We start from the raw sequence: 26,599 nt of genomic DNA, 5'->3' as shown, positions 1-26,599 counted from the left end.
CCTCACTTTTTCCTGTAACCTGCGAATAACAAGAGTACTGGCTTCACAGGGCTTTTGTGATGACGGAATGAGAAAATTTATGACAAATATTCATCACAGTGCCCCACAGGCAGTAAGTGCTCAACAAATTGTAGCTGTTTATATGCCATAGGCACTATCCTAAGTGCTTCACGTATATTCATTTCTGTAACCCTCACAACCTTCCTTTGAGGTCACTACTGTTATTATTATCACCATATTACAGATGTAGAAACCGAGGCCAGAAGGCTTAAGGAAATTGCCTAAATTCAAAGAGTTAGCTAGTTATATATTAGTTAGCTGTTGCTGCATAACAAACCATTCCAAGACTCTGTGGCTTCAAATAATAAGCCTGTATTATTGCTTATGAGTCGGTGGGTCAGGTAGGCACTTCTGCTTATCTGGCCAGGCTCAGCTAATATCAGCTAGGCTTGTTTTTGCATCTGTGATCTGCTGGTGGTCTGGTAAGAGTTGGCAGGTCTAGGATGGCCTTAGTCGTACATCTAAGGATTGGTTGGTTGTTGGCTTGGGCAATGGTGGTGTCTGGGCCCTGTGTCTCTCTTACCACCCAGCAGGCTAGTCCAGGCTTCTTCATATGGTGGCAGGGTCCCGAGGGAGTGAAAACATGCTTAGGCTTGGAACTGGTGCACTATTACTTTTGCCACATTCTACTGGGCCAACCAAGTCAAGGGGCCAGCCAAGATTCAAAGAGGGGAGTAACGAGACCACTTAATGAGAATTCCAGTATGAAGTTAAACTGTGAAGAGGATGGGTGAAGGGAAGATTGAAAAAAAAAATGTGGCTCTTTTTTGGTAATTATTCTATTACAGTGGGAGAGTCGGCTTTGAAGCGAGGCAGCCTGGTTCCGGTGTCCTTGCTCCAAAGCATTTTGGAGACTCAGTGCCTTGACATCTGCTAGCAAGAGTCTTGCCATTTCCTGCTCCTAAGCATGGAATACCCTGGCAACAGCCTCTATTCAATCGCAGGTGCTAGGGAGTTTCTAGCTATGCTAGCTGTTTCGTCTTGCCCACATTTCTTGCTACTCCTTTGTTTATTCCTTCAGAATTCTGCTTTATGATCACTTGGGTCATGAGCATCCTGTTTTTGTTTGTTTTGGTTGCAAATTTTAATTTCCGATTTTAGCCACATCTCTACTTTCTCATCTGTTCTTAACAGGCTCACAGAATAGGTGAGGTGCATGATTACTACAGTCAAAGGAAAGCAGGGAAACCTAGATTTCATTAGCAAAATTGTGAGGAAGCTGTGAGAACATCAGTCATGTATTTGATTCAACTCGACCCCATTGTCTTCTTGCCAAGATCCAACAAGAAGAGATTCTGGTAAGTAACATGCAGTTTAGTCGCACTTTAGGACTAATCCTTGCAGCCTTAGGGCTCTTTCTGGTCCAAAGAAGGAAAGGGGAAGGACCCTGTGTCCCCATCCTAGCATGTTGTATGTGGAAAGGGGAAGTCCAGGGGATGGAGGGGGACATCATGATATGTAGCCTTGGCCTATGTTTCTCTGCATTCTCTTGCCTCAGTTTCCCACTCACTCCTGGACCTGCTTGCCTCTGCTCTTGGTGGCTCCTTCTTCAGAGTCTGGAGCTGTGCACCAGCCTAGTGGCTGGCGTCTCTGTGAGCAGAACGAAGTCTCCTCCTACCAGGCCCGCTGTCACACTCTACCTGTCTCTTGAGCCACCCCATCTTTGCTTCTCCTGGTTCAAGATGGTCAGGAGTTTGTCTCCCCAGCAAGACTGGATATTCCTTGTGGACAGGAATATTTTCCACTGCGGCACTGAGTACACAGTATGCATCTCAGTGCGAGGAGAGTGGCAAGAACCGAACTTCTAGAGCAGAAAGGAATCTTAAAAACCATGTTCCACGAGGGAACTGAGGCTCGACGCGGTTAAACCATCCACCCACCTGAGGTCACTCCCCTAAACAGCCACAGTGCTGGCTGCAGGACCAAGTCTCCAGACTGCCATCCTGGTGCCCGCCTGAGGAGGCCTCCGTGCCTCGGGCAGTGAGTGAGTTGAGTATGCCCACATGAGTGAGGGAGCTTGGGCTTTGGGTTTATTTGGCTTCTCTGAGCCACAGGTTCATCATCAACAGGTTTGTTAGGGGTCAACTGGGGTCATGTCACTTGTGAAGCAATGGGCAGGGCGCCTGGCACACAGTCAGAGTTCAATAAATATGCATTTACCACTCATTTCCCTCAGAAAGGTCGGGATTTAGAAGAACATGTAAAGATAGAGCTGGAAGCGGTGGCCTGAAAGCCTAAAGGGCTGAAAGATGAACAGCTCTATATCGGACGTCAAATTAGCCATGGGCAGTCAGAGTGGAGGCCCCACTGTCCTCTAGAGGGCTCTCTGCTCAGGCCCTGATCCTTTCTTTTCTGGCTCAGCTTTTCCTCCTTCTCTCAGCTCCGCCCTGTGGCTCAGGGAACTCTTGCAAGAAGTGATTTCCTGTAGGCGACAGGCTTTGAAGATTATATGACCTCAAAGGAATAGCTGAGGGGCGTCTGAGTTTAGAAGGTAAGACCTCACAAAGAGGAGAGCTGGGAAAGCTTGAGAAGCTGTTCCCTTCGAGGGATTCCTTGGGCTCCGGGGTCTGGAGGTGGAAGGGGGTGTGGGACACCCGGGAGGGAGCTCAGAGCCCGCTGGCAGGGGCCCTTTGGTCCGGAGTCCTCCTGGGAGCTCCAAGGTTTGGCCACAGTTTACACATTGCTTAACTCAAGCCTTCTTTGTCCGGCACCTCTGGTGAGTCAGAGAAAACGAAACTGAAAGCCGGCTGTTGTCTATGATAGCACTTTTGCTGCAGTGTCTCTTTACTCTGATATTTTATTTGGGATTTCTTTGACTCCCTTCCCTTCCCTGCTCCTTTATTTCTACCAGCCCATCTCACACCTGCTGAAACAGGAACCCTGCACATGAACATTTGTCTCAAAGTTTTCATTGCCAGGGTGTTGTGCTTTCATAGCACGATCGATTAGATCTCTGAGGGAGGGGCCTTCGATACTGTCAGGGTGGCCAGATTGCTAAAAAGTGGTTGCTATGTGGGTTCTGTAGCAGGTGCAGTTTTACAGATACGCAAGTAACAGTTTGGTGCTCATGCTTGAATTGCAGTTCTGTTACTCACACCTGGCGGAGGGCCGTCGGACTAAATCAACACCACCAGGTCCCCTGTTTATGGGCTGTGTGTGTGCACACAGGTGGGGAGACCAGGATTCGCTGAATTATTATTTTTTCATAGTGGGACATTATTAGTTCTCTCATTTATTGAATGCCTAATATTTGCCATACGTGACGTGCATGACTGTATTTACTGTTGCCCCCTCTGGAGGAAACAAAATTGGGAATAATCTAATGCTACACAATTAGGAAGTAACAGTCCGAAGTTACACAACCAGCGGTTCAGACTTCAATCTTGTGAGGTTGGAGCTTAAGCTCTTTCCGCTTTTCTGTATTATTTTGAATAGAAGCACAAAGAAGACCTGCCCAGCGCCAGCGAACAAACACGCTGGGAGGAATCACACTTCCTGTGGTGTAGGAAATGCAAATTGACACAACACAGATTTCTTTTCCTCCTATAAATGAGAGTTCTTTCTTTCTTTCTTTTTTTAAGAGCCCATCTATTTCTGGCAAGAGTATGTTTATATGACATCAGAAGACATTTATTAACATAGCTTGAGAGTTTTTAAAACGATCATATCCTTTTGTTGTGGGACAGAGAACTGGTTCCAAACTCAGGTTTGGCTTCTAGGTGCTCAAAAATCAATACTAGAGAGACAGGTGATGGTGGGAAAGGGAAGGTTGCTTTATTCAGAAATCTGACAACCCGGGAAGATGGCAGACTAACGTCTCAAAGACCATCTTCCCCATGCAAGGGAAGCTGGGGAAGGCATGGGGAAAGGGAGGGGGTGGGGGCTGCATGCCGAAGAAGCAGATGCCCAGGCAGTTAGTCATTTGTCAGTATGAGCCTGAACAGACATATTGGCATCAGCAGCAGCTGGCCCTTCACTCCTCAAGGCCAGGGGTCTGCACATCTCAAGGAAAGTAGATTAGTTCCACTACAGACCGAGGGACTTAGGTCAGCACACACCAGTGCATAGGCTTGAAGCAAATTAACACTTAAGACCTGTTAGTGTGCCATTACTCTTTGATCAGGCATTCAGTTCTTTGAAGTCTATCATAAGAAATCTATTATAAGATTTCTTATAAGAAAACAAGCTTTAGGGGCACCTGGGTGCAGTTGGTTAAGCGTCCAACTTCGGCTCAGGTTGATCTTGCAGTTCGTGGGTTCGGGTCCTGTGTCGGGTTCTGTGCTGACAGCTCAGAGCCTGGACCCAGCTTCAGATTCTCTCTGTCTGCCCTTACCCCACTTGCACTCTCTCCCCCTCTCTCTCAAAAATAAACATTAAAAAAAAAGAAAGAAAATAAAGTTTAAAAAGCTAAATTAACTGAACCATTATTTAGAATAGTTAAAAAAATTCTAATTTTAAATGCCTTGTTTAAAAATTGTTTTTAAAAACTGCTCAGTAGTGGTGCCTGGGTGGATCAGTCAGTTGAGTCTCTGACTTCAGCCCAGGTCATGATCTCATGGTTTGTGACTTCGAGCCCTGCCTTGAGCTTGCTGTTGTCAGCATAGAGTCCTCTTGGGATCCTCTCTCCTCCTCTCTCTCTGTCCCTCCCTTGCCTGCACTCTCTCTCAAAAATAAACATTTAAAAATAAATAGGGGCGCCTGGGTGGCTCAGTCAGTTGGGCGGCCAACTTCGGTTCAGGTCATGATCTCGCGGTCCGTGAGTCTGAGCCCCACATTGGGCTCTGTGCTGACAGCTCAGAGCCTGGAGCCGGCTTTGGGTTCTGTGTCTCCCTCTCTCTCTGACCCTCCCCCTGTTCATGCTCTGTCTCAAAAAAATAAACATTAAAAAGATTTAAAAAATAAATAAATACTGCTCGGTAATAAGGAAATGAAGCAACTGTCTGGTGGCATATTGCCATTAAATTTTTTTAAGTTTATTTATTTATTTTTGAGAGAGAAAGAGAGAGAGAGAGAAAATCCTAAGCAGGCTTGATGCTATGAGTTCCGAGTCTGAGGCAGAGGCTTGATGTCTCAAACCGTGAGATCATTACCTGGGCTGAAATCAAGAGTTGGCTGCTCAACTGACTGAGCCACCCAGGTGCCCCAACCATTAAAACTATTTTAAAAGACTTTGCAGTAACATGGGAAATTATTTATACTATGGCATTAAGTGAAAGAAAGCAGGATACTTATACAACATCCTTACATAGCATGATCTCAACTATTTTTTAAAAAATGTATAGAAATATACTAAAATGTTAACAATGGCTATTTCTGGGTGGTGGGACTGTAGCATAATAATTTTCTAGAGCAAATAGTTCTATATTAATAACCAGATTAATTTTTCCAATTCAAATGCTTCCTCACTATTGTGAAATTACAGATAGCTCTCTCATCTCCTGGTGGGATGTCAGAAGACTGCAAGAGTATTGTTTTCCCTCATACTGCTGGTCCATAGTCAGATAACTCCGATTTACCCTGACAGGAGTTCTAAGAGCTCCATGTCTCTTTGATCAAGTCCCAAGAAGATAAATTTTCATTTTCTTAAAGGAAAGGCACAGAGCTGTAGCCACTGGTAATTACCATCATGGAGAGCAAGAGCCATAACAACCTTCAGGAGAGACCCACACCCTCCAGCAAGGGGAGGGCATCAGTGGAGGACAACCAGTTGATCAAAGCGGTTGAAAAAGGAGACATCAAGCTGGTTCAGCAATTGCTGGAAGGAGGGGCTGATGTCAATTTCCAGGAAAAGGAGTGGGGCTGGTCACCGTTGCATAATGCGGTACAAAGTGGCCAGGAGGACATGCTGCATCTTCTGTTTCGTTACGGCGCTAATCCTTGTCTGAGGAAGAAGAATGAGGCCACTCCCTTCATCATCGCTGGGATTGGAGGAAAGGTGAAGGTGCTCGAACTTTTACTTTCTAAAGGTGCAGAGGTCAATGAGTATGATGCTAATGGCTTCACAGCTTTCATGGAAGCTGCTGTGAATGGTAAAGTCGAAGCCTTAAGATTCCTATATAAGAGTGGGGCAGAGGTGAATTTGAGTCGAAGGACAAAGGAGGATCAAAAGAGGCTTAGAAAAGGAGGGGCCACAGCTCTAATGGATGCTGCTGAAAATGGACATGTAGATGCCTTGAAGGTCCTCCTTGATGAGATGGGGGCAGATGTCAAAGCCCGTGACAACATGGGCAGAAATGCTTTGATCTATGCACTTAGGAACTCTGATGATAGAAAGGTGGAGGTCCTCACTCGCCTTCTGCTGGACCATGGGGCTGATGTCAATGTGAGGGGAGAGAAAGGGAAGACACCCCTGATCCTGGCAGTGGAAAAGAAGCACTTGGGTTTGGTGCAGATGCTTCTGGAACAAGAGCATATAGAGATTAATGACACAGACAGTGAGGGCAATACAGCACTTCTGCTGGCTGTCCAACTCAAACTGGAAGAAATTGCTCAACTGTTATGCGAGAAAGGAGCCAGCACAGACTGTGGAGATCTTGTTATGATAGCGAGGCGCAACTATGACAGTTCCCTTGCAAAATTTCTTCTCCTTCATGGAGCCAGAGAAGATTTTCACTCTCCTGCTGAAGACTGGAAGCCTCAAAGCTCACGTTGGGGGGAGGCCTTGGAACATCTCCACAGAATATACCGCCCTATGATTGGCAAACTCAAGATCTTTATTGATGAGGAATATAAAATTGCTGACACTTCTGAAGGGGGTGTCTACCTGGGGTTCTACGAAGGGCAGGAAGTAGCCGTGAAACGCTTCTATGAAGGCAGCACACATGGACAAAAGGAGGTCTCCTGTCTGCAGAGCAGCCGAGCAAACAGTGACTTGGTGACGTTCTATGGGAGTGAGAGCCACAAGGACTGTCTGTATGTGTGCCTTGCCCTCTGTGAGCAGACACTGGAGGAGCACTTGGATAAGCACAGAGGGGAGGCTGTGGGAAATGAGGAAGATGAATTTGCCCGGCATGTCCTTTTCTCTGTATTTAAGGCTGTGGAAGAACTACATCTACTGTGTGGATACACTCATCAGGATCTGCACCCCGGAAACATCTTAATAGGTAAGTCCCCCCAGTCTTCTCTTAAAAATTGTGGGGTCTTTATTTACAAAAGGAAAGGATTTTCATTATAGATAGGAAAAGAGTAGAGTACATGTATACTATTCTGTTCAAGGACTAATGAAACTGATTCATAATTATAGTGCAGTCTCTCCTGCTATGAGGTATAACCTTTACCCCACATGGAGGTCCCAAATGCCAACGGAATACCAGGCTAACCTTATACTTCCTTTGGCAAATGCAAGTATGAAGGTATGTCTTAGACGGGGTCAGCTCCAGAAATTTGAATTCCTAAAGTAGCCTGCAAGTCAGAGAATCCTGAAGTTATGTTCCTTCAGACAAGATGGTAGTCACCGTAAAACTGAATGGCAAAACTGAGGTCAAAATTGGGCGTGCCAAGATAAGATGCAACACAGTGAAACAGCCTCCAAGTAGGCAGAACAAGGCACTATCCACTGGCTCAAGCCAATAAACAAACATACAAACAAACAAACAAACAAACAAACGAAAGCAACATTAAAGAAAAGAAGCAGAGCTGAGTGTAAAGTCCCAGGAGGTAATGTGGTGCAGTAGAAACAGTCTTGGCTTTAGACAGGTTGAGGGAGGCTTGCAGCCCAGTCCTGCCACTTGGTAGCTTTGCAACCTCAAAGTCACTTGATTCTGTGAGACTTAGTTCTCTCATTTAAGACTGATAATACTGCTTTGATAAGGTTGTTATGAGGTCTAAGTGCAGTATGTTAGACAAGTTACCTGTGTTATAGGTGCTCAACCAAGGCCAAGTTCTTGTCTAGAGTGCTAAGCAGAAACAGGTACCTAATCTACAGGCATGCATTGAGATTTAAGCTAGGTGTAGGGGGACAAGACAAAAAGAGGGTTCAGGTATGGAAAGGCAGAGAACAGTGTTTAAGGTCCTGGACAAGACCTGGAAAGAAGTAGGTAAACCTAAGAACACAACTGGAATCTGGCTTTTAGTTTGAAGCCACTAGTGGCACTCCTTCCTGGTGTTAAGCAACTTTGCTGGGGAGACTGACAAAGGCCAGAAATATGTGCAGCTCTACCAAGTGAAGCAGTCTCAAGATTCAGCCAAGGGCAGGTTCCTTCCCGCTTCTAAATGTCTATCTTGATGCAAAAGGGTCATATATTATGTTCTAAAGAAAATTACTTGTCACTACCTATTCTTCAGAATTTCTGGCACCACCTCTTCTATTCTTAAGCTTGAACAATAAAGAATAGACTATATTTCTGCCTCAGGTGGTGAACCTAACATATACTAGAGACTATTCTTTGTATTAAATCCCTAAAATGATAGGGAAAGATGGTTAAATGACTTCATAGCTGAGATCACAATAACAAAAGAAGTTTTACAGGACAAAATCTTTGAAGAGTCATTAAGAGACTGAACATGATTGGATGGGGTTAAAGAAGGACACAGGAGTCAGTATAAACGCAGGAGGCCACAACTAGATGTTACTCATAAAAGTGGGATCAATGCAAAGAAGCCCCACTCAAGAGTAATGGAAGCCAGAGGCAGGAGAGGACAAAGGACCAGGTAACAGACAGATTACTGCATTGGTAGAAACTAGGAAGCTCAAACCCTGTGCATCCCCTCTCCCCCACAGACCAAGCATCTATGACAGGCCTGTCTGTCTGCAGACAGGGAGACAGGGCTGCTACTCAAGACACTGGGTGGTTGATGATCTCAAGAGAAACAAAGAACATTTAAACCCACAAGATTTGTGCCAAAGCACCCTACTGAGTGGCATGTCCTTCTTACCCCTAAGTTTCACTGAATAAAATGTAAAGCAGTTCTGACAACTGCCTCCACCCCCCTATGTTGGATAGCATTAACAGAAACAACTCACAGGGCATCAGGGATTCTCAACTGCAAAGTGAGGCTTATAGTAAAAAATGACTTAAGATATTCATGAAGTACCAATACCATAAAAGAGATGCATGAAATAGAAGAATTAACACCCAAGGAAACAAAGCTAATTGAATGTATTAGTTTCCTATGGTTGCTGAAACAAATGATCACAACTTGGTGTCTTAATAGAAACTTATGGGGCGCCTAGGTGGCTCAGTCAGTTAAGCCTCCAACTTCGACTCAGGTCATGATCTCATGGCTCCTGAGTTCGAGCCCTGTGTCAGGGCAGGCTCTGTGCTTACAGCTCAGAGCCTGGAGCCTGCTTCAGAGTTGGTCTCTGTCTCTCTGTGCTCCTCCCCTGCTTGCGCACTCTCTCTTTTTCTCAAAAGTAAATAAACATTAAAACATTTTTAAACAATAGAAACCTATTCTCCCACAGTTCTGGAAGCCAGAAATCAGTACCACTGGCCCCAAATCAAGTGTCAGCAAGACCAAATTCCCTCTGTAGGCTGTGGGGGGAGACTCTGTTCCTTACCTCTTCCTCTTGGCTGCTGATATTCCTTGACTTGTAGCATCACTTTAATCTCTGCCTCTGTAGTCATATTGCTTTCTCTTGTGTTGTCAGATCTCCCTTTGCCTCCACAGAGGGTAGTTGTTAAAAGTTCTCACTACATAAGGATGTACGTGATTATACTTCGGACTCACCCTGCTAACCCAGGATAATCTCTCCTATTTTAAGATTCTTAATCACATCTGCAAAATCCTTTTTTGTTTTGACTATATAAAGTAATATTCAGGGGCGCCTGGGTGGCTCAGTCGGTTGAGCATCCAACTTCGGCTCAGGTCATGATCTCACAGTTTGTGAGTTCGAGCCCCGTGTTGGGCTCTGGGCTGACAGCTCAGAGCCTGGAGCCTGCTTCCGATTCTGTGTCTCCCTCTCTCTCTGCCCCTCCCCTGCTCATGCTCTGTCCCTCTCTCTGTCTCAAAAATAAATAAAACATTAAAAAAAAAATATTCACAGATTCCACGGATTAGTACATGGGCATTTACTTAGCTTACCTTATTAAGTAACCACAATACAACTTTGAATATAATTAATAAAACCAGAGAACAAAGATAGGTCATGTCTTCCCAGAAGCAAGAATAAGCATTGTGAAAAGAACCAAATAGAGAATTTGGAATTTAAAAATATGATTGTTTAAAATTTTAAAACTTGGGGTGCCTGGGTGACTCAGTCGGTTGAGTGTCTGACTTCACTTTAGGTCATGATCTCACTGTCTGTGAGTTCCAGCCCCGCATCAGTCTCTGTGCTGATAGCTGAGAGCCTGGAGCCTGCTTCAGATTCTGTGTCTCCCTCTCTGTCTGTCTCTTTTCCACTCATGCTCTGTCTTTCTCTCTCAAAAATAAAATAAAAACATAATAAAATAAAAATTTAAAACTCAAGACTGGGTTGAAGATTAAATGAGTGAACTAGAAGATTTGCCCAAGAAATTCTCCAAGGAAATAATAGAAAAGTATAAAGGGATGGAAAGGGAAAAAGTTTAAGAAGTCAGGAATTAGATCCAGAAGTTCTAATAGGCATTCCAGAGGGAAGAAGAGAGTGAGGCTGAAACAATATTTGAAAAAAAATCGCTGAGAATGTCCCAGAACTAAAAGATATAGTTCTCTTATTGAAAAGACTCACCAAGAGCTGAGGATAAGTATGGAAAAAACCCCATTGAGCCACATCTTAAAGGAATTTCAAAGCATCAAAGAAAAAAGAGAAAACCTCAAAAGCTCCCAAGAGAAAAAAATTACCTACATAGAAACCAAAATCAGATTGGTAAGGGACTTCTCTCATCAGCAACCTGAATGCCAAAGGAAGGCACTGAGGAGAAAGAGCCTATTTATCAGCTGAATGTTAGTGTCACCCCAGAATTCATATGTTGAAACAATAATCTCCATATGAGGGCACTTGGAGATAAGACCTTTGGGAGGAGATTGGATCATGAGGGTGGAGCCTTCATGAATGGCATTAGTGCCTTTTTTTTTTCACAATTAGAAATAATTTTTTCATTTCCTCCAGCTTTATTAAGACAAAATTGACATGTAACATTGTGTGAGTTTAAGGTATATAATGTGATGATATAATATACGTCTATATTGCAAAATGATTACCACAATACAGTTAGTTAACACATTACCTCACATAGTTGCCGTTGTGTGTATGTGTGGTGAGAACTTATAACATCTACTCTCAGCAACTTCAACTATAATACAGTATTGTTAACTATAGTCACCGTGCTGTGCATGACATCCCCAGAATTTAGTCATCTTGTAACTGGAAGTTGGTACACTTTGACTGCCTTTAGCCATTTCCCTGACCTCCACCACTGGCAACCACCAATCTACTCTCTGCTTCTATGAGTTCAGTTTTTTTTTATTATTTAAAAACGTTTTTTAAATGTTTATTTTTAAGAGAGAGAGACAGAGAGACAGAGCATGAACGGGGAAGGGGCAGAGAGAGAGGGAGACACAGAATCTGAAGCAGGCTCCAACCTCTGAGCTGTCATTACAGAGCCCAAGGTGGGGCCTGAACTCATGAACCATGAGATCATGACCTGAGCCAAAGTTGGACGCTTAACCAACTGAGCCACCAAGGTGCCCCTCAGTTTTGTTTTGTTTTATTTTTTTTAGATTTCACATATAAGTGAGATCATATAGCATTTGTGTTTCTTTGTCTGACTTCTTAAACTTAGCATAATGCCTTCAAAGTTCATCCATGTTGTCATAAATGGCAGGATTTCTGTCTTTTTATGGCTGCATAGTGTTCCGCTGTGTGTGTGTGTGTGTGTGTGTGTGTGTGTGTGTGTGTGTACCATTTATTTATTTATTTATCCCTTCATCTGTCAATGGACACAGCCAGTTTCTATGTGTTGGCTAACATAAATAATGGTGTGATGAACCTGGAGACGCAGTTACCTCTTCAAGATGGTGATTTCATTTCCTTCAAATATACTTTTCTATTTTATCAATTTTTAATTTTTTTGAGAAAACTTCACAGTGTTTTCCATAGAGGCTGCACCAATTTACATTCCTACCAACAACACACTAGAGTTCCCTTTCCTCCACATCCTCACCAGTGCTTGTCATCTGTCTTTTTGGTGATTATTCTAACAGATGTATGGGATGATATTACATCATGGTTTTGTTTTGCACTTCACTAATAACTACTGATATTGAGCACCTTTTCATGTATCTTTTGGCTCTTTTAATGTCTTCTTTGGAAAAAATGTCTATTCAGGTCCTTTGCCCATTTTTCAGTCAGAACATTTTATCTTTGCTATTGTATTGAATGAATTTTATAATTCACTCCAAACCAGATATCTGATTTGCAAACAGCTTTTTTCTTTAATTCTGTACATTCCCTTTTAATTTTGTTGATGGTTTCTTTTGCTGTGCAGAAGCTTTTAGTTTGATGTAGTCCCTCTTGTTCATTTTTGCTTTTGTTGCCTGTGCTTTTGGTGTCGGATCTAAACTATCACTGCTGGGACCAATATCAAAGAGCTTTTCCTCTACGTTTTCTTCTAGGAGTTATAGGGCTTCCGGTCTTACATTTCAGCCTTAAGCCATTTCAAAGTAGTTTTTTAAGTGGTGTAAGACAGGGTTCCACTTTCATTCTTTTGCATGTAACTATCTGTTTTTTTCCAACATCATTTTTTGAAGAGATTATCTTTTCCCCATTGGGTATTCTTGGCTCCCTTGTGAAGAATACATATGTGTGGGTTTATTTTGGGGCTCTTGATTCTGTTTCATTCATTTTATACCAGTACTACATTGTTTTGATTATTAGAACTTTGTGATATAGTTAAAAACCAGGAAGTGTGATGCCTCTAGATGTGTTCTTTCTCAAAATTGCTTTGGATGGATTAATGCCCTTATAAGAAGAGGTCATAGAGGGCTGCCTGGGCGGCTCAGTTGGTTGATTCTCTGACTCTTCATATCCACTCAGGTCATGATCTCATCGTTTGTGAAGTTAAGCCCTGTGTTGGGCTCTGTTCTGATAGCATGGAGCCTGCTTGAGATTCTCTCTTTCCCTCTTTCTCTGCCACTCTGCCACTTGCACTTTCTCTCTCAAAATAAATAAACAAACAAATAAATAAACATTTAAAAAAAAAGAAGTCATAGAGCTAGCTAGTTATCTTTCCACCATATGAGGACACAGCAAGAAGATGGCTGTCTATAAACCAGTAAGAGGGTCTTCACCATGAACCCAGTCCTGCTGACACCCTCATCTCAGATTTCCAATATTCAGAACTTTGAGAAATAAATTTCTGTTGTTTAAGCCACTCAGTCTATTGTGATTTGTCATAGCATCCAGGACTGACTGAGACAACAGTCACATTATTATTATTCACATGTGATTCAGAATAAATACATATTTTTGATTGCAGTATTATTAGCACACAGTGTTTTATTAGTTTCAGATGTATAATATAATGATTCAACAATTCTATACATTACCCACTGCTCATCACAATAAGCACACTTTAATCCCCTTTATTTATTTCACCCATCCCCCTCCACTTCCCCTCTGGAAACCACCAGTTTGTTCTCTGTATTTAAGAGTCTGTTTTTTTGTTTGTCCCTTTTTTTTTCTTTGTTCATTTGTTTTGTTTCTTAAATTCCACATATGATGAAATCCTATGGTGTTTAGGTTTCTCTGACTTATTTCACTTAGCATTATAGCCTCTAGGACCATCCATATTGTCACAAATGGCAAGATTTCATTCTTTTTGATTGCCGAGTAATATTTCATTCTCTCTCTCTCTCTCTCTCTCTCTCTATATATATATATATATATCCACTCATCTGTTGATAGACACTTGGGCTACTGCCATATCTTGGTTATTGTAAATAACGCTGCAGTAAACATAAGGGTGCATATAACTTTTCAAATTAGTGTTTTGTTTTCTTTGGGTAAATATCTGGTAGTGGAATTACTGGATCATATCATATCTATTTTTAATTTTTTGAGAAACCTCCATACTGTTTTTCCACAGTGGCTATAGTAATTTACATTCCTACCAACAGTGCACACTTTTTCTCCACATTTTTACCAACATTTATTTTTTGTCCTTTTGGTTGTAGCCATTTTGACAGGCATAAGGTGATATCTCATTGTGGTTTTGATTTGCATTACCCTGATGATGAGTGATGTAGAGAATCTTTTCATGTGTTTGTTGGCCATTTGTATGTCTTCTTTGGAAAAAGTTTCTATTCAGGTCCTCTGCCCATTTTTAATTGAATTGTTTGGGGTTTTTTTGGTGTTGAGTTGCATATGTTCTTTATACCTTTTTGGCATTAACCCCTTATTGGATATCTCATTTGCAAATATCTTCTCCCACTGAGTAGGTTACCTTGTCGTTTTGCTGATGGTTTCCTTTGTTGTACAGAAGCTTTTTATTTCAGTGTAGTCCCAATAGTTAATTTTGCTTTTGTCTTCTCTTCCTGAGGAGACATATCTAGAAAAAATGTTTCTATGCCCAATGTCAGAGAAATTACTGCCTATGTTTTTTCTTTTTCTAGAATTTAATGGTTTCAGCTCTCACATTTAGGTCTTTGATCCATTTTGAGTTTATTTTTGTGTATGGTGTAAGAAAGTGGTCTATTTTCATTCTTTTGCGTGTAGTTGTCTAGTTTTCCCAACACCATTTGTTGAAATACATTTTTTAAGCACTCAAGGATCCAGGAAAACTTGCTGCCCACAGACCCTACATGAAAGATCTGCTAGAGGATATGCATAAGGAAGGAGAGAGAGTCTGGGAGAAAATAGTAACTTACAAGAAGCAAAGAATAAACAAAGAAAGAATTCATTGTTTATGTAAATTATGCACATTGTTTTTTTTTTTAAGAATTACAAATATATTAATCTTAGATGACATCACTGTGGTGGGAGTGAGGATGAAGAGGTTCTTGATTCATTCATTGACAGCAGGGTGGAGTGGGCAGATTTTGTCCGGACTCTGCCCATCAACTGTTAACAGTCTGTGATGATGTAAGTTTAAAATTTTGATAGCACTTTAACAATGTCTATTGAATCTAAACAAAACAAAACAAAACTGGGGCTTGTTAAAAAAATCAAGTGTTAGGCAGAGATGTGAAGTGTTCCATCAGGCACTTGCCAATTTACGTAGTAGAACTCAGCTCCAAGTGGCTTAAACAATGAAGGGGATTTATTAGTTCGAATAGCTGAAAACAGTCCCTGGTTATGATCTGCATCCCATCTGCCCCTTCAACCTACTTTCCAACTGCATCCCTCCTCTCCAGGTACTCAGCCTGCTTTCTGTCATAGCGGAATTCTTCGGGTTCCTTTCTGCCTTGGGAATTCCTATCTGGAATTCTCTCTTCCCTGCTCCACTTACCCACTCAAATTCTACTAATTTTGAAAGAGAGAGAGAGAGAGAGAGAGAGAGAGAGAGAGAATGCAAGCAGGGGAGGGGCAGAGAGAGAGAGAGGGAGAGAGAGAATCCCATGTGAGGCTCAAATTCACAAACTGTGAGATCATAACCTGAGCTGAAATCAAGAGTTGGATGCTCAACCAGCTGAACCACCCAGGTGCCCTAAGAGTCCTTCCTCAAGGAAGACTTCTTTCCCACATACAGCCATGTGGTTCTTATTATAAACTTTCAGTTTCCTGCACTTTTGGCTAGTACTTTTAAAGTTGCAATTAACTTTATGTTTATTTGTGTAATTATTCACTCAATATCTATCTCCTTGTTCAGTGACTCTGAACCCTGCAGGGTCTGTGCCGTGTTCTCCTCCTCCACTGTCATTTTCCCCCTCACTAGACCCTTAGTGAATAATTTAGTGGAAGCATTTTTGTTAGACTGTGGGTTTCCGTGCAACTTTGATATTTAAGTTCAGAATAAAAGGGGTTCGAGAAGCACACAATTCTACTGACCGTCATCCTATCTGGAGTTACCCAGTTTTCTTTCTTTGACTCCTTCAAGCCAGAAGCAGGAGCTGCTTCTTCAAGGACAGATCACTGACTTGTTCTCCTCTCATATTGTTCCGGATCTCTCCTGTCCATGCATCCCTCTGTCTGAGGACTCAGTGGCTTCTTTCCAGGGAGAAGGATTCTGAAGAGGGGATGAGGCAGTGACTCATAACAAGCACATGGTTAATCCATGATAACTGCTTACAGCATCATAGTGGGCTATGGGTGATGGGTTTGATTTAGTGGAGTGCTGTGCTAATCTGGCCTTGGATTTGGAATCTTGTTGGTTAGCTGTTGTGTAGCCTTAGGAAGTCAACATAACTCCTGCCAGCGGTTTCTTTATAAATCTGTGCTCTTTGCCCCCAGGAATTGCCTGAATGGGGAGCTAGTTAAATTTATCCTCATCCTACCTCACCCCCAGGACTGGAAAAAATAAAATTTATATCCTGCCCTTGGCATATACCTAACAGGTGAAACGATGTGGTGCACGTGGCTCTTTTGAGGAGTAAATGGCCATGCAGATATAAGCTTTATTGCTGCTTTCTTCAGCGATGGTAGTATTTATTTAAGTTAATTACAACAGGAAGAGAAAGGATTTTCATTGCATCTCTACAAACTATACCCTAGATTCCAAGAATGCTGTTTGCCTGGCAGATTTTGATAAAAGCATCAAGTGGGGTGGAGAGCCGCAGGAAATCAAGACAGATCTAGAGGTAATTTCTACAACTAGTTTACTTTTCCATATTTCACCTTCTTTTTTTGTTTCATTCATTCCCTTATGTCCTATGGCCAATTAGAGGTCATCATTTCTATTTTAACTAACTTTCACAGCGTTTTCCCAGAGATCGCTGCCTTCAGTCCTGTGCAGACAGTAGCATTTCTCTGGGTTGGTGTGGAGTTGGTTGTTGCTGTGGCTCCTTTCTGTATCTCTTTGGATCTCTCTCCTCCTGCACCAGCTAGATAGTAAATAAATCGAGCATGCCACATCTCTTCTAAAATTACATCCAAGAAGCATCTCCAAATCACCTCCAGAATTCCTGCAGGAGGTATTTTCTGCCTAAGGACAAAGCAGTTGAGATTCCTTTTCCTATTCCATCCAAACTGGGGTGCTAAACTCCTGGGAGGGTCAGATACTACAGCCCTCTGAAACACAAGGGAGGGATGAGATTGATCTTCAGCTTGAAAGAGACTAATCTTGGCCAAAAGGGTTAAGACCCTGAAATAGCTGTTTCTCCTGGGAGGAGAGAGGGCAGAAACAGAGCCTGACCTCTGCAGACCAAAGGTTCCAGATTGATTCTGATCCTGTCAGGGCAGCTTTGTCCTGGGGGATTCTCCAGCGTGCTCAACTTTCAACCCCAGGAGCAAGAGCTCTCTATCCATGTATGGCCTTTGCTGTTAAAAGCCTCAGATTTTAGCTTCTTCCCTGACTGGTGTCTTGCCTGCTGCATGAAGTTCCTATGCTGACCTCCTTCTTGGCCTTTCCTCCCTGTCATGACCTAACTCCTGGGGCTATCACTCTGTCCCACTGGACCTGGACTGGCTCCTTTATCGGCTCCCTGACATAGTCCCAACCCAAAGTCCCAGTTCCCAGCCAGATTCCTACCATTTCCCTTGTTTAAAATATTTTTCTTCTCCCCTGTTTATCTGTATGCTGTCCATACTTTAAGATCAAGCTCAAATTCCTCTTCCTTTAAGCAGTCTTCCCTGACAACTCTGGCCCATGATTCTTTTCACTCCTTATAAACCTCAGTTGTGGGGACCATATACTGCCTCGAAGGGATCTTTATACACTACCTGTGTCTTTTCTCCCTAATAAGCCTGTGGATTCCTTGAGATTTCTCCCACTTTCCATTTGGTCATAACCTATATCACACCTCCATACAGAGTGATAATTCATGAATACCTTTAGCTCAATTTATGGGTTTCATGCAGGCCCTCGGACTGCTGGTCCTATATGTGGTAAAGAAGGGAGATATCCCTTTTGAAACCCTGAAGACTAAAAGTAATGAAGAGGTGATTCAACTTTCTCCAGATGAGGAAACTTGTAACCTCATTCATCACTTGTTCAACCCTGGAGAAAATGTGAAGGAGCATCTGAGTGGCCTGCTGGGTCATCCCTTCTTTTGGAGTTGGGAGAGGTAAGTAAAGCTTGATTGCATATTTCAGGCATCCAGAAGGGAGACAGTGAGTGTATTAGTCAGGAGATTTTATATATAATATGTATAAAATCATATATCATATATCCAAATGATAAATATAAATATATATTTATTTTTCATAAGGAAATGGCTCAGGCAGTACTGAGGCTGAGAATTTTCTTTTTTTTATTTATTTTTGGGACAGAGAGAGACAGAGCATGAACGGGGGAGGGGCAGAGAGAGAGGGAGACACAGAATCGGAAACAGGCTCCAGGCTCTGAGCCATCAGCCCGGAACCCGACGCGGGGCTCGAACTCACGGACCGCAAGACGGTGACCTGGCTGAAGTCGGACGCTTAACCGACTGCGCCACCCAGGCGCCCCGAGGCTGAGAATTTTCATGATCTGCCTCTGCAAGCTGGAGACTCAGGAAACCCAATAGTGTCATTTAGTCTAAATCCAAAGGCCTGAGAGCCAGGGGGCACTGATGATGGGGATTCCAGTAAGGGTCTGAAGGTCTGAGAGCCAAAAGGGGTGTGGGCAAAAGAAGGTTGACGTCCCAGATGAAGCCATAAGACAAGAAGGGGTGAATTCCAGGTTTTGTTCTATTCAAGGACCTCAGGGGATTAGACGAGGCCCATTCACAAGGGGAAGATGATCTACTTTACTGAGTTCACCAGTTCAAATACTAATCTCATCTGGAAACACCTCACAGATATGCCTAGAATAATATTTAATCTGGGTCCCTTGTGACCAGACAAGTTAACACATAAAATTAACCATCATGGTTAGGTGGTGTGGGAAGGAGTTAGTCTGGGAATCAGAAGACCTGGGCTCTCCTCTCAGCTTGGCATCTCCTGACTGTGTATCTTTGGAGTAGTGACTTAATGTCTCTGGATTCTGGTTTTGTTTTCTGAGGAAAAGAAAAAGCCGGGGGGGAAGGGGGAGCAGAGAAAGAGAGCAAGATGCCTGCCTCTTCCATCATACAGAATTTTTAGAGACATGGTTTTACTACTTTTATCAAAAACCAAAATGTAACATTGTTCTTTCTGAAAAGAGAAGGCAGAGTGGAATGACCATGATAATTTTGTCATCTTCAGCCGCTATAGGACCCTTAGGGATGTGGGAAATGAATCGGACATTAAAATGCGAAAATGTAATAGCAGGATTGTCCAACTACTGCAACTTGAAATGTCTGAATGTTCCAGAAGTTTTGCCCAGTGGACTTCTAAGGTATGAACGATTCCTGTGTCTGGAAGTTATTCCAGGAGTAAGGATCTGTGTAATGTGTTATGTTAGTTTTTTGGGTTTTTTTTAACTTTCAATATACTATTGGCCTGGCTCAGCCAAGGGGTGGAAGATGTGATTTCCCTGCCTTCCTCCCCATCCCAGCCCCCTCTGCCCTGTTGGGTCTCTGTCTCATCTTTCAGAGGCTAGGCCCTCCTGACAGACAGACTCTTATCTAGACTTCTCTTCAGGATGGCCTCGTCCCAGCCCAGGAGTCTTTTCCTTTCTTGTGGCTCTTTCCCTCCAGCCCTGGTTCTAAGAGAGGCCTGGCTAATCATCCTATTACTATTGTGACAAGAGCAGCTGATTAAATAGAGTTTAACCCCAAGGAGGTCCCTCATCGTGAGACTTCTCAGTCCAGGGAGAGATTGGCTGCCTCTGCCGACTGTCCAGCCCAGCTCTGAGGGCCCACATACACATCTACATTCTGCCTGGGGAAACACACCATGAAGAAATCTTTCAAATTTCTCTTCTTCAAGAAATGGTCCACCTAACTTGAACTAAATACAGTAAAACATAACAAATCAATTTGGTCAATGCTACCAAACAATCGATCTGGTCAATGCTACCAAAACTTTCGTTATTACTTAGCAGATACCTATCGAGTGCCAGTTTCGTGCTAGACCCATGTGAGGCTGTGGGCATGTAAAGCAGAGTACAGCATGGTCCATGGAGGGCTGAGAGACCCACAGAAACACTGGCTGTATGATACATGCTGGGCTCCCTGGAGACAGTGCAAAGCACTATGGGAGAATCCATATCCCCAGGTCTTTGACCGAAACCAATAGCTTCCCAATCATATGCCTGATCTAGGACTGCTTGTCTCACACCTCTTTGTTTCTGGGTCTCATTTTGCTTTCCTTCCCTTGTTTGCCTCTAGATGACACATCACACTCATAATTGCTGCCTTAGTGTCCATTTCCCCCCACTACCCTGTAAATTCCAGGGGGGCAGAGACTGTCCGTTGTCATGTCTGTTACTGAATTCCTGGCATGGAGTAGGTATGCCATGACTCTTTGCTAAATGAACGTCTATAAAACTTCAGCTAAAACTTAAACTTTTAGAAACAGAGAAGTTTGAAACAAGAACAAGTGATAATAACAGCTGACAATTCTGTAGCACTGACTCTATGGCAGTTATAGTTCCCAGGGCTTTGTGAGAGTTTCCACAGCTAATCCTTATAACCACCTCTGAGGCAATTACCTCCCTTTTGTGCGTGGGCACACTGAGGCACAGGCAAATACTTTTTCCAAAGGCACAGAGCCAGCAACAGAATCTGAAGCTGGGCAGTCGGGCTGCCGATGCTGTGTGCTAAAGCTACTCAATGCACGAAGTGATGATGCCATGAAGTCCACCAGTTCATTTAATTGCTGAGGAAGTTGAGACTCAGAGGTATAACCTGAAATAGCCAGACCTGGAAAAGCAAAGATTGGCAGAGGCTGGGAAGGAAAACCTGTTCGTTTCCCAGTTCATCCGTTCTTTCCCCAAAACTTCATGGACTTATGATGCATTTTGACTGACTTCAAGCCTTACCTTTTTACTATTTTTTAGGTTTTTTTTTTTTTAAGTTTATTTATTTATTTTTGAGAGGGAGAGCACCAGCAGGGCAGGCGCAGAGAGAGAGAGAGAGGGAGACATAGAATCCAAAGCAAGCTCTAGGCTCTGAGCTGTCAGCCCAGAACTCGACGTGGGGCTTGAACCCATGAACCACAGGATCATGACCTGAGCCGAAGTTGGACGCTTAACTGACTGAGCCCCCAGGCGCCCCTCAAGTCTTATCTTTTAATTCCCATTTGAGACTTTGACTTTCTGTCAATTCTCACGACTTGCCCATTTTCGCGGTCATACATTCAGCTTTGCGGCAGCCCCAAGGAGCCAAGTTTTCCAGCGTGTGCTCCTGCCTCCTCCCTCCGGGGCGCCCCGCGCTGGCGTGCAGTGGCTCAGCCCTTCTCCCAGGTGCGTTGCACGTGGCACATGTGGACTGTCTCAGCAGGTCTTTGCTGGGGTGGTCTAGTCACCCGTGACTCTTGAGGGACTCTATCTTCACGACTGTTGGGTGCTATTCTCTTACCCCTAACGCTTTGTAAAAAGGAGAGCCACCTACAAGGGTGCAAACACACGGAGAAAGGCATGGGCTTGGGAGACGCTGCTTGAGATACTTAGAGGCAAGGAGGAACATGGAACCTTTGGAAATAGGATTCAGAACAAAACAAAACCCACCACACTCATTTTGGCAATGGCTGCTGGGTCCGATTTTAGTCTGAACACCCCTCTTCAGGGGGGAAATGTAATCAATTACCAACTTGGACAGGTGGCCACCAGGATAAAAATATTGTACAGTCTAACGAGTAAATTTCCTAGGATAGTAGCCAACGAATGTCTAAACCATGTTTCAATATATTTAACTTCCTATGAAAACAATTCACTGAGAAAATAGATACCAGAATGTGAAGTTACTTATAATCCCACATCTAGACACAACTACTGTTAGCATTTTGATGTTATAGCATTTACTTCCGTTCTTTTTCTTTCTATTAATTTACTTTATTAATCAGTGGTAATTTGGGCATATATTCAAATTCACATTTTGCCTTTTTGTACTAATAGTGCATTAGGGTTTATTTTGTGTTGCTACTACATTTTTGCTTAACATTTTGTTTTGTAGATTGACAACTACGTTATGCAAGAAATGAATAAGTATTATGAAAACAAACGCAAACGTTATAAGAATACTGTGAGTGATCTGTTAAAGTTCATCCGGAATTTGGGAGAACATATTAATGAAGAAAAAAACAAAGAGTAAGTACTATTTCTGTTCCTCTAAGTCATCTATGAAATGAGGGTGATTTAAAAATCCAATTCTAGGGCCGCCTGGGAGGCTCAGTCTGTTGAGTGTACGACTTCAGCTCAGGTCATGATCTCGTGGTTCATGAGTTCAAGCCCCGTGTTGGGCTCTGTGCTGACAGCTTGAAGCCTGGAGCCCGCTTCGGATTCTGTGTCTTCGTCTCTCTCTGCCCCTTCCCCATGTGTGCTCTGTCTCTCTCTCTCTCAAAAATAAATAAACATTAAAAAAATTAAAAATCCAATTCTAAATTTATATCTGCTCTTTGTTAGAATAGGAAATTTATTTTGATGGAAGAAAAGTAATTCCTCCCCTCTGGAAAAGGCCAACACAAGGGTCTTACAGTGAATGACAGATGTGCCCCGCAGGCTCTTATCCTCCTTTTTAGCTATTGCTGAGCTCTCTTGAACAGAAGGGTAGTGACTCCCTTGTGGGAAGAAATGCAGGAGCCCGGGCAGCTGGCTAAAGTGAATGTGGTGCTGTAAAAGTCTCAAAAGTAGCCCCTGTTAGTGAAATCAGCTTTTGCAGCCTAAAATGTTAGCTGTAAACTCACAGAAAGCTTGCAGTTTTCAGGGCTCTTTTGGATTTTGGAATTGTAGATGAGGGACTGTGGAACTGTATCATCTCCATGTTATGGAGAATAAAACGGGTTCACAAAAATCAAGTTGCTAATTAGTTGAAGACTTAGGAGATGAATCTCGTTCTGTCAGATTAAAAAAAATTTTTTTTAATGTTTATTTATTTTTGAGAGAGAGAAAATGTGAGCAGGGGAGGGGAAGAGAGAGAGGGAGACACGGAATCTGAAGCAGGCTCCAGGCTCTGAGATGTTAGCACAGAGCCTGACACAGGGCTTGAACTCACGAGCTGAGACATCATGACCTGAGCCAAAGTCGGATGCTTAACCAACTGAGCCACCCAGGTGCCCCTTGTTCTGTCAGATTTTAAAGTCCTTACTCCCTCTGCTCTAGAAACCAAGGGAGCAAAGAGATCTTTGGACACAGATGCTATAATGGGGGAAGACGATTTGAGGGCAACCATGCCAATATGTTTATGTTTCATTTCAGGATGAAGTCGAGAATTGGAGAACCTTTCCAGTATTTGCAGGAGAAATTTCCCGATCTGGTCATCTATGTCTACACGAAACTACAGAACACAGAATACAAAAAGCATTTTCCCAAAACCCTCAATCCCAACAAGCCTTTGTGTGATAGAGGTCATCCCTGAGTGGTGGCTGAGCTTTTAGAGTTCAGGGAGGTACTTACTTAGCTGTGATCTCGGGCAAGTCACAACTCTCTGTCTGGGTCTCTTAACTAACCTGGTTGTTTGCGGGGATGTTAGATAGCGGGTATATCAGGCCCTGACACAGTGCCCAGTTTTCCCACATGTTTACAACAGAAAAATGTATATGCTCAAACTACCTTCCTTGTCTTTTTTATGGGTAAAGCTTAATGGTAGGAGCTGGGAGGGCATCCTGCTAAGATTCCTCTTGTCAGTTGCACCCCAGGAGTTGAGTGGCTACACCTGTAATGCTTCTATGTTTTACCTTGATTGTCTCATTTAATTCTGCCAATGACCTTGCAAGACAGGGTTTATTATCCCCATTTAAGAACTGGCAGACCTGAGATTCAGAGAGTTTGAATTACTTGCCCAAGATCATACAACTTGCATAGAGCACTGTATAAATGCATGTCGTGTTACTGTTATCACTTACTTGGGTATTTAGAACTTAGTCACTAGCCCAGGGATCTTCTGGATGGATCCCCAAAGGAATATGCCAAAGGGACTCCAGAAAGCTCATTCACTCATTTACTCCACTTATGCATGCATTCATTCATTCAATATTTGTTGAACACCTAGTATAAGACCAGCCACTAATTGTATGAATTCCATTCCTTCTAGAACCACCTACATTGGTTTTCCATGACCTCAAGGCAGTTCTCAACTGGGGGCAGTTTTGCCCCTCAGGGGCCATTTAGCATCATCTGGGGATGTTTTTGGTTTTAAATCTGGGAGATAGGGCATGTTATTGTCATCAGATAGATGGAGGTCAGGGATGATGCCAAACATTCTATGATGCACAGGATAGCCCCCCACAACAGAGAATTATCCAGCCTAAAATATCAGTGGTACCAAGACTGAGAAACTCTGCCTTAAGGAATTGGGACACTTTTGAACTGGTTTGGGGACCAGGACTATGGATTGTGTAGACCACCTCACAGAGGAGTGACTTGGATTTATTTTCTTGCTTTTGGATTTGTAGTGAAACAATTCCAGTGTCACCTCCCCAGAAAGCCCCCTGAGCCCCCCCACCCTCCATCCCCCAGTCTGAGTGCTCTTTCTGGCCCCCTAGCACCCATAACCAGAGCATGCTTCTCTCCACCTTAAGCTTGCTTCTTCCTCACTGGAATGTAAGCTTTCAAGGACCAGTGATATTTATAATGTTTATTTATTTATTTTGAGAGAGAGAGTGAATATAGGCGAGGGAGGGACAGGGCTCAGCGTGGAGCTCGACGTGGGGCTCGATCCTACAACCATGAGATCATGATCAGAGCTGAAATCAAGTGTTGGACACTTAACTGACTGAGCCACCCAGGCACCCCAATATATATTTTTTGATTTGTATCATTAGTGCCTAGCAAAATGTCTGCCATATGGTAACATTCAATTAATAGTCACTGAAAAATGAATGAACCATCTTTATAAATGAATAATAATGTTACCTTACATTTTAATCGTGCTTTATAATTTATAAATTACACCCACATATTTTCTCTTTTAGTTTTCAAAATTATCCTGTAAGGTAGGTGTTGTTATCTTCATTTTGCAGATGAGGATAGAGACATATTGATTTACTCTAATACATAGCTAGAAAGTATCACTGTCTTGATTTGAACATATTTTCTGGCATTAAGTCTGATGTATTTTCCACTTATCCTCGTTCTGGTGGTCAAGGTGGAGCCTTGTAATGGGAGGAACTGGGGATAAAACAGTATCTTAGGTTCTTTCTGAAGAGATGACGACAGTAAATGAAGTTAAGAGGAGTTGGAAGTCAAACTAAACATAATTGACACTGATGTCCTCCACTCTCACCTATGATTGCATGGATCATCCTCTCCCTGCTTAAAAAAAGGTACTGGAAGAAAGAAACTTAAGGCTGTTCTGTAAGGTTTTAGGAGAAGCAAGATTGCCTTAGATTTTGAAATTAAGGTTTGTTTTTCTGATTTGTAGTAAGTACCTGGTTATGTCAATCTAAATGCCCATTTGTAAAGCATAGTCAATAAAACTTGGAGTCATCTTATTCAGTCTGATTTTCTCTAAGTGATATTTCCACTATAGAGAGTAGTGATAAATATAATAGAAAATGCTCAATGAATAATTCCTGGTTAGGTTTTAAGAAAGGGCATCCGGGGCGCCTGGGTGGCGCAGTCGGTTAAGCGTCCGACTTCAGCCAGGTCACGATCTCGCGGTCCGTGAGTTTGAGCCCCGCGTCAGGCTCTGGGCTGATGGCTCAGAGCCTGGAGCCTGTTTCCGATTCTGTGTCTCCCTCTCTCTCTCTGCCCCTCCCCCGTTCATGCTCTGTCTCTCTCTGTCCCAAAAAATAAATAAACGTTGAAAAAAAAAAATTTAAAAAAAAAAAAGAAAGGGCATCCTCCTCTTTAATAATGAGAAAAGGAGCCTATTTTCAGCCCTTCAGTAATTCCGGAACAATTTGAGGCTGGGGTGTCTGTAGAGAGAGAAGGAAGGAACTGATCGTTTACCCTCTGCTTTCATTCTCTGAGGGTTTCTGTGGATGCTCTGCAAATATTTCTTACTTGGTCCTCATTATCACAAACATTTCACTGAGTTTGTAGCTCATGTTAGGTGCTATGTTAGGCAAGGTGATCCTGTGCCTGGACTTGTCAAGCAGAAGTGCCAGTTACATAGAGAAGAGGGAAGTTGCCCACCTGGAATGTACTGGACAAGCAATACAGGGGAGACAATTATGGTAAACGTAACAATTACCACTTCTTGAGCACCTACTGGTTTCCAGTGCCTAATGCTTCTATACATGACATCCATCAACACCCAGGACAATGCTATGAGATGCAATTATTCCATTTTACAGAAGAGGCAATAATGTGCAGAAAGGATTGATAAGTTGCTCGAGTTCACAAAGGTAGTAAGTGGAAGAGCTAGGATACAAACCCAGGTCTGCAACTCCATCAGGTGTGGCCTCCCCAGAGAGCCAAAGATGGTGAGTTTGGCAGGGCTGAATGATAATTGTGAGTGGGGCTTATTGCGGCTTTCATCAGTTGCTCCCAGTGCAGCCTAGGAGGTCAAGGTTACCCAT

At 42.9% G+C, this 26,599-nt stretch overlaps 1 protein-coding gene across 1 annotated transcript; it reads left to right on the top strand.

Moving 5' to 3' along the window:
- Positions 1 to 2,427: 2,427 nt before the first annotated feature.
- On the top strand, positions 2,428 to 25,567 carry RNASEL (ribonuclease L). Its single transcript, XM_045452598.1, has 7 exons — positions 2,428 to 2,551; positions 5,483 to 7,163; positions 16,631 to 16,716; positions 17,936 to 18,141; positions 19,241 to 19,373; positions 22,093 to 22,226; positions 23,334 to 25,567. The coding sequence occupies exons 2-7, from the start codon at positions 5,687 to 5,689 to the stop codon at positions 23,491 to 23,493; spliced, it is 2,196 nt and encodes a 731-aa protein (XP_045308554.1). The 5' UTR covers positions 2,428 to 2,551; positions 5,483 to 5,686; the 3' UTR covers positions 23,494 to 25,567.
- The last annotated feature ends 1,032 nt before the right edge of the window (positions 25,568 to 26,599 follow it).

Source organism: Leopardus geoffroyi, chromosome C3, assembly GCF_018350155.1.
Source record: "Leopardus geoffroyi isolate Oge1 chromosome C3, O.geoffroyi_Oge1_pat1.0, whole genome shotgun sequence".
In the NCBI taxonomy this organism is placed as follows: Eukaryota; Metazoa; Chordata; class Mammalia; order Carnivora; family Felidae; genus Leopardus; species Leopardus geoffroyi.
The sequence above is the reverse complement of the archived record's forward strand: the minus strand, read 5'-3'. Positions and strand labels throughout refer to the sequence as shown.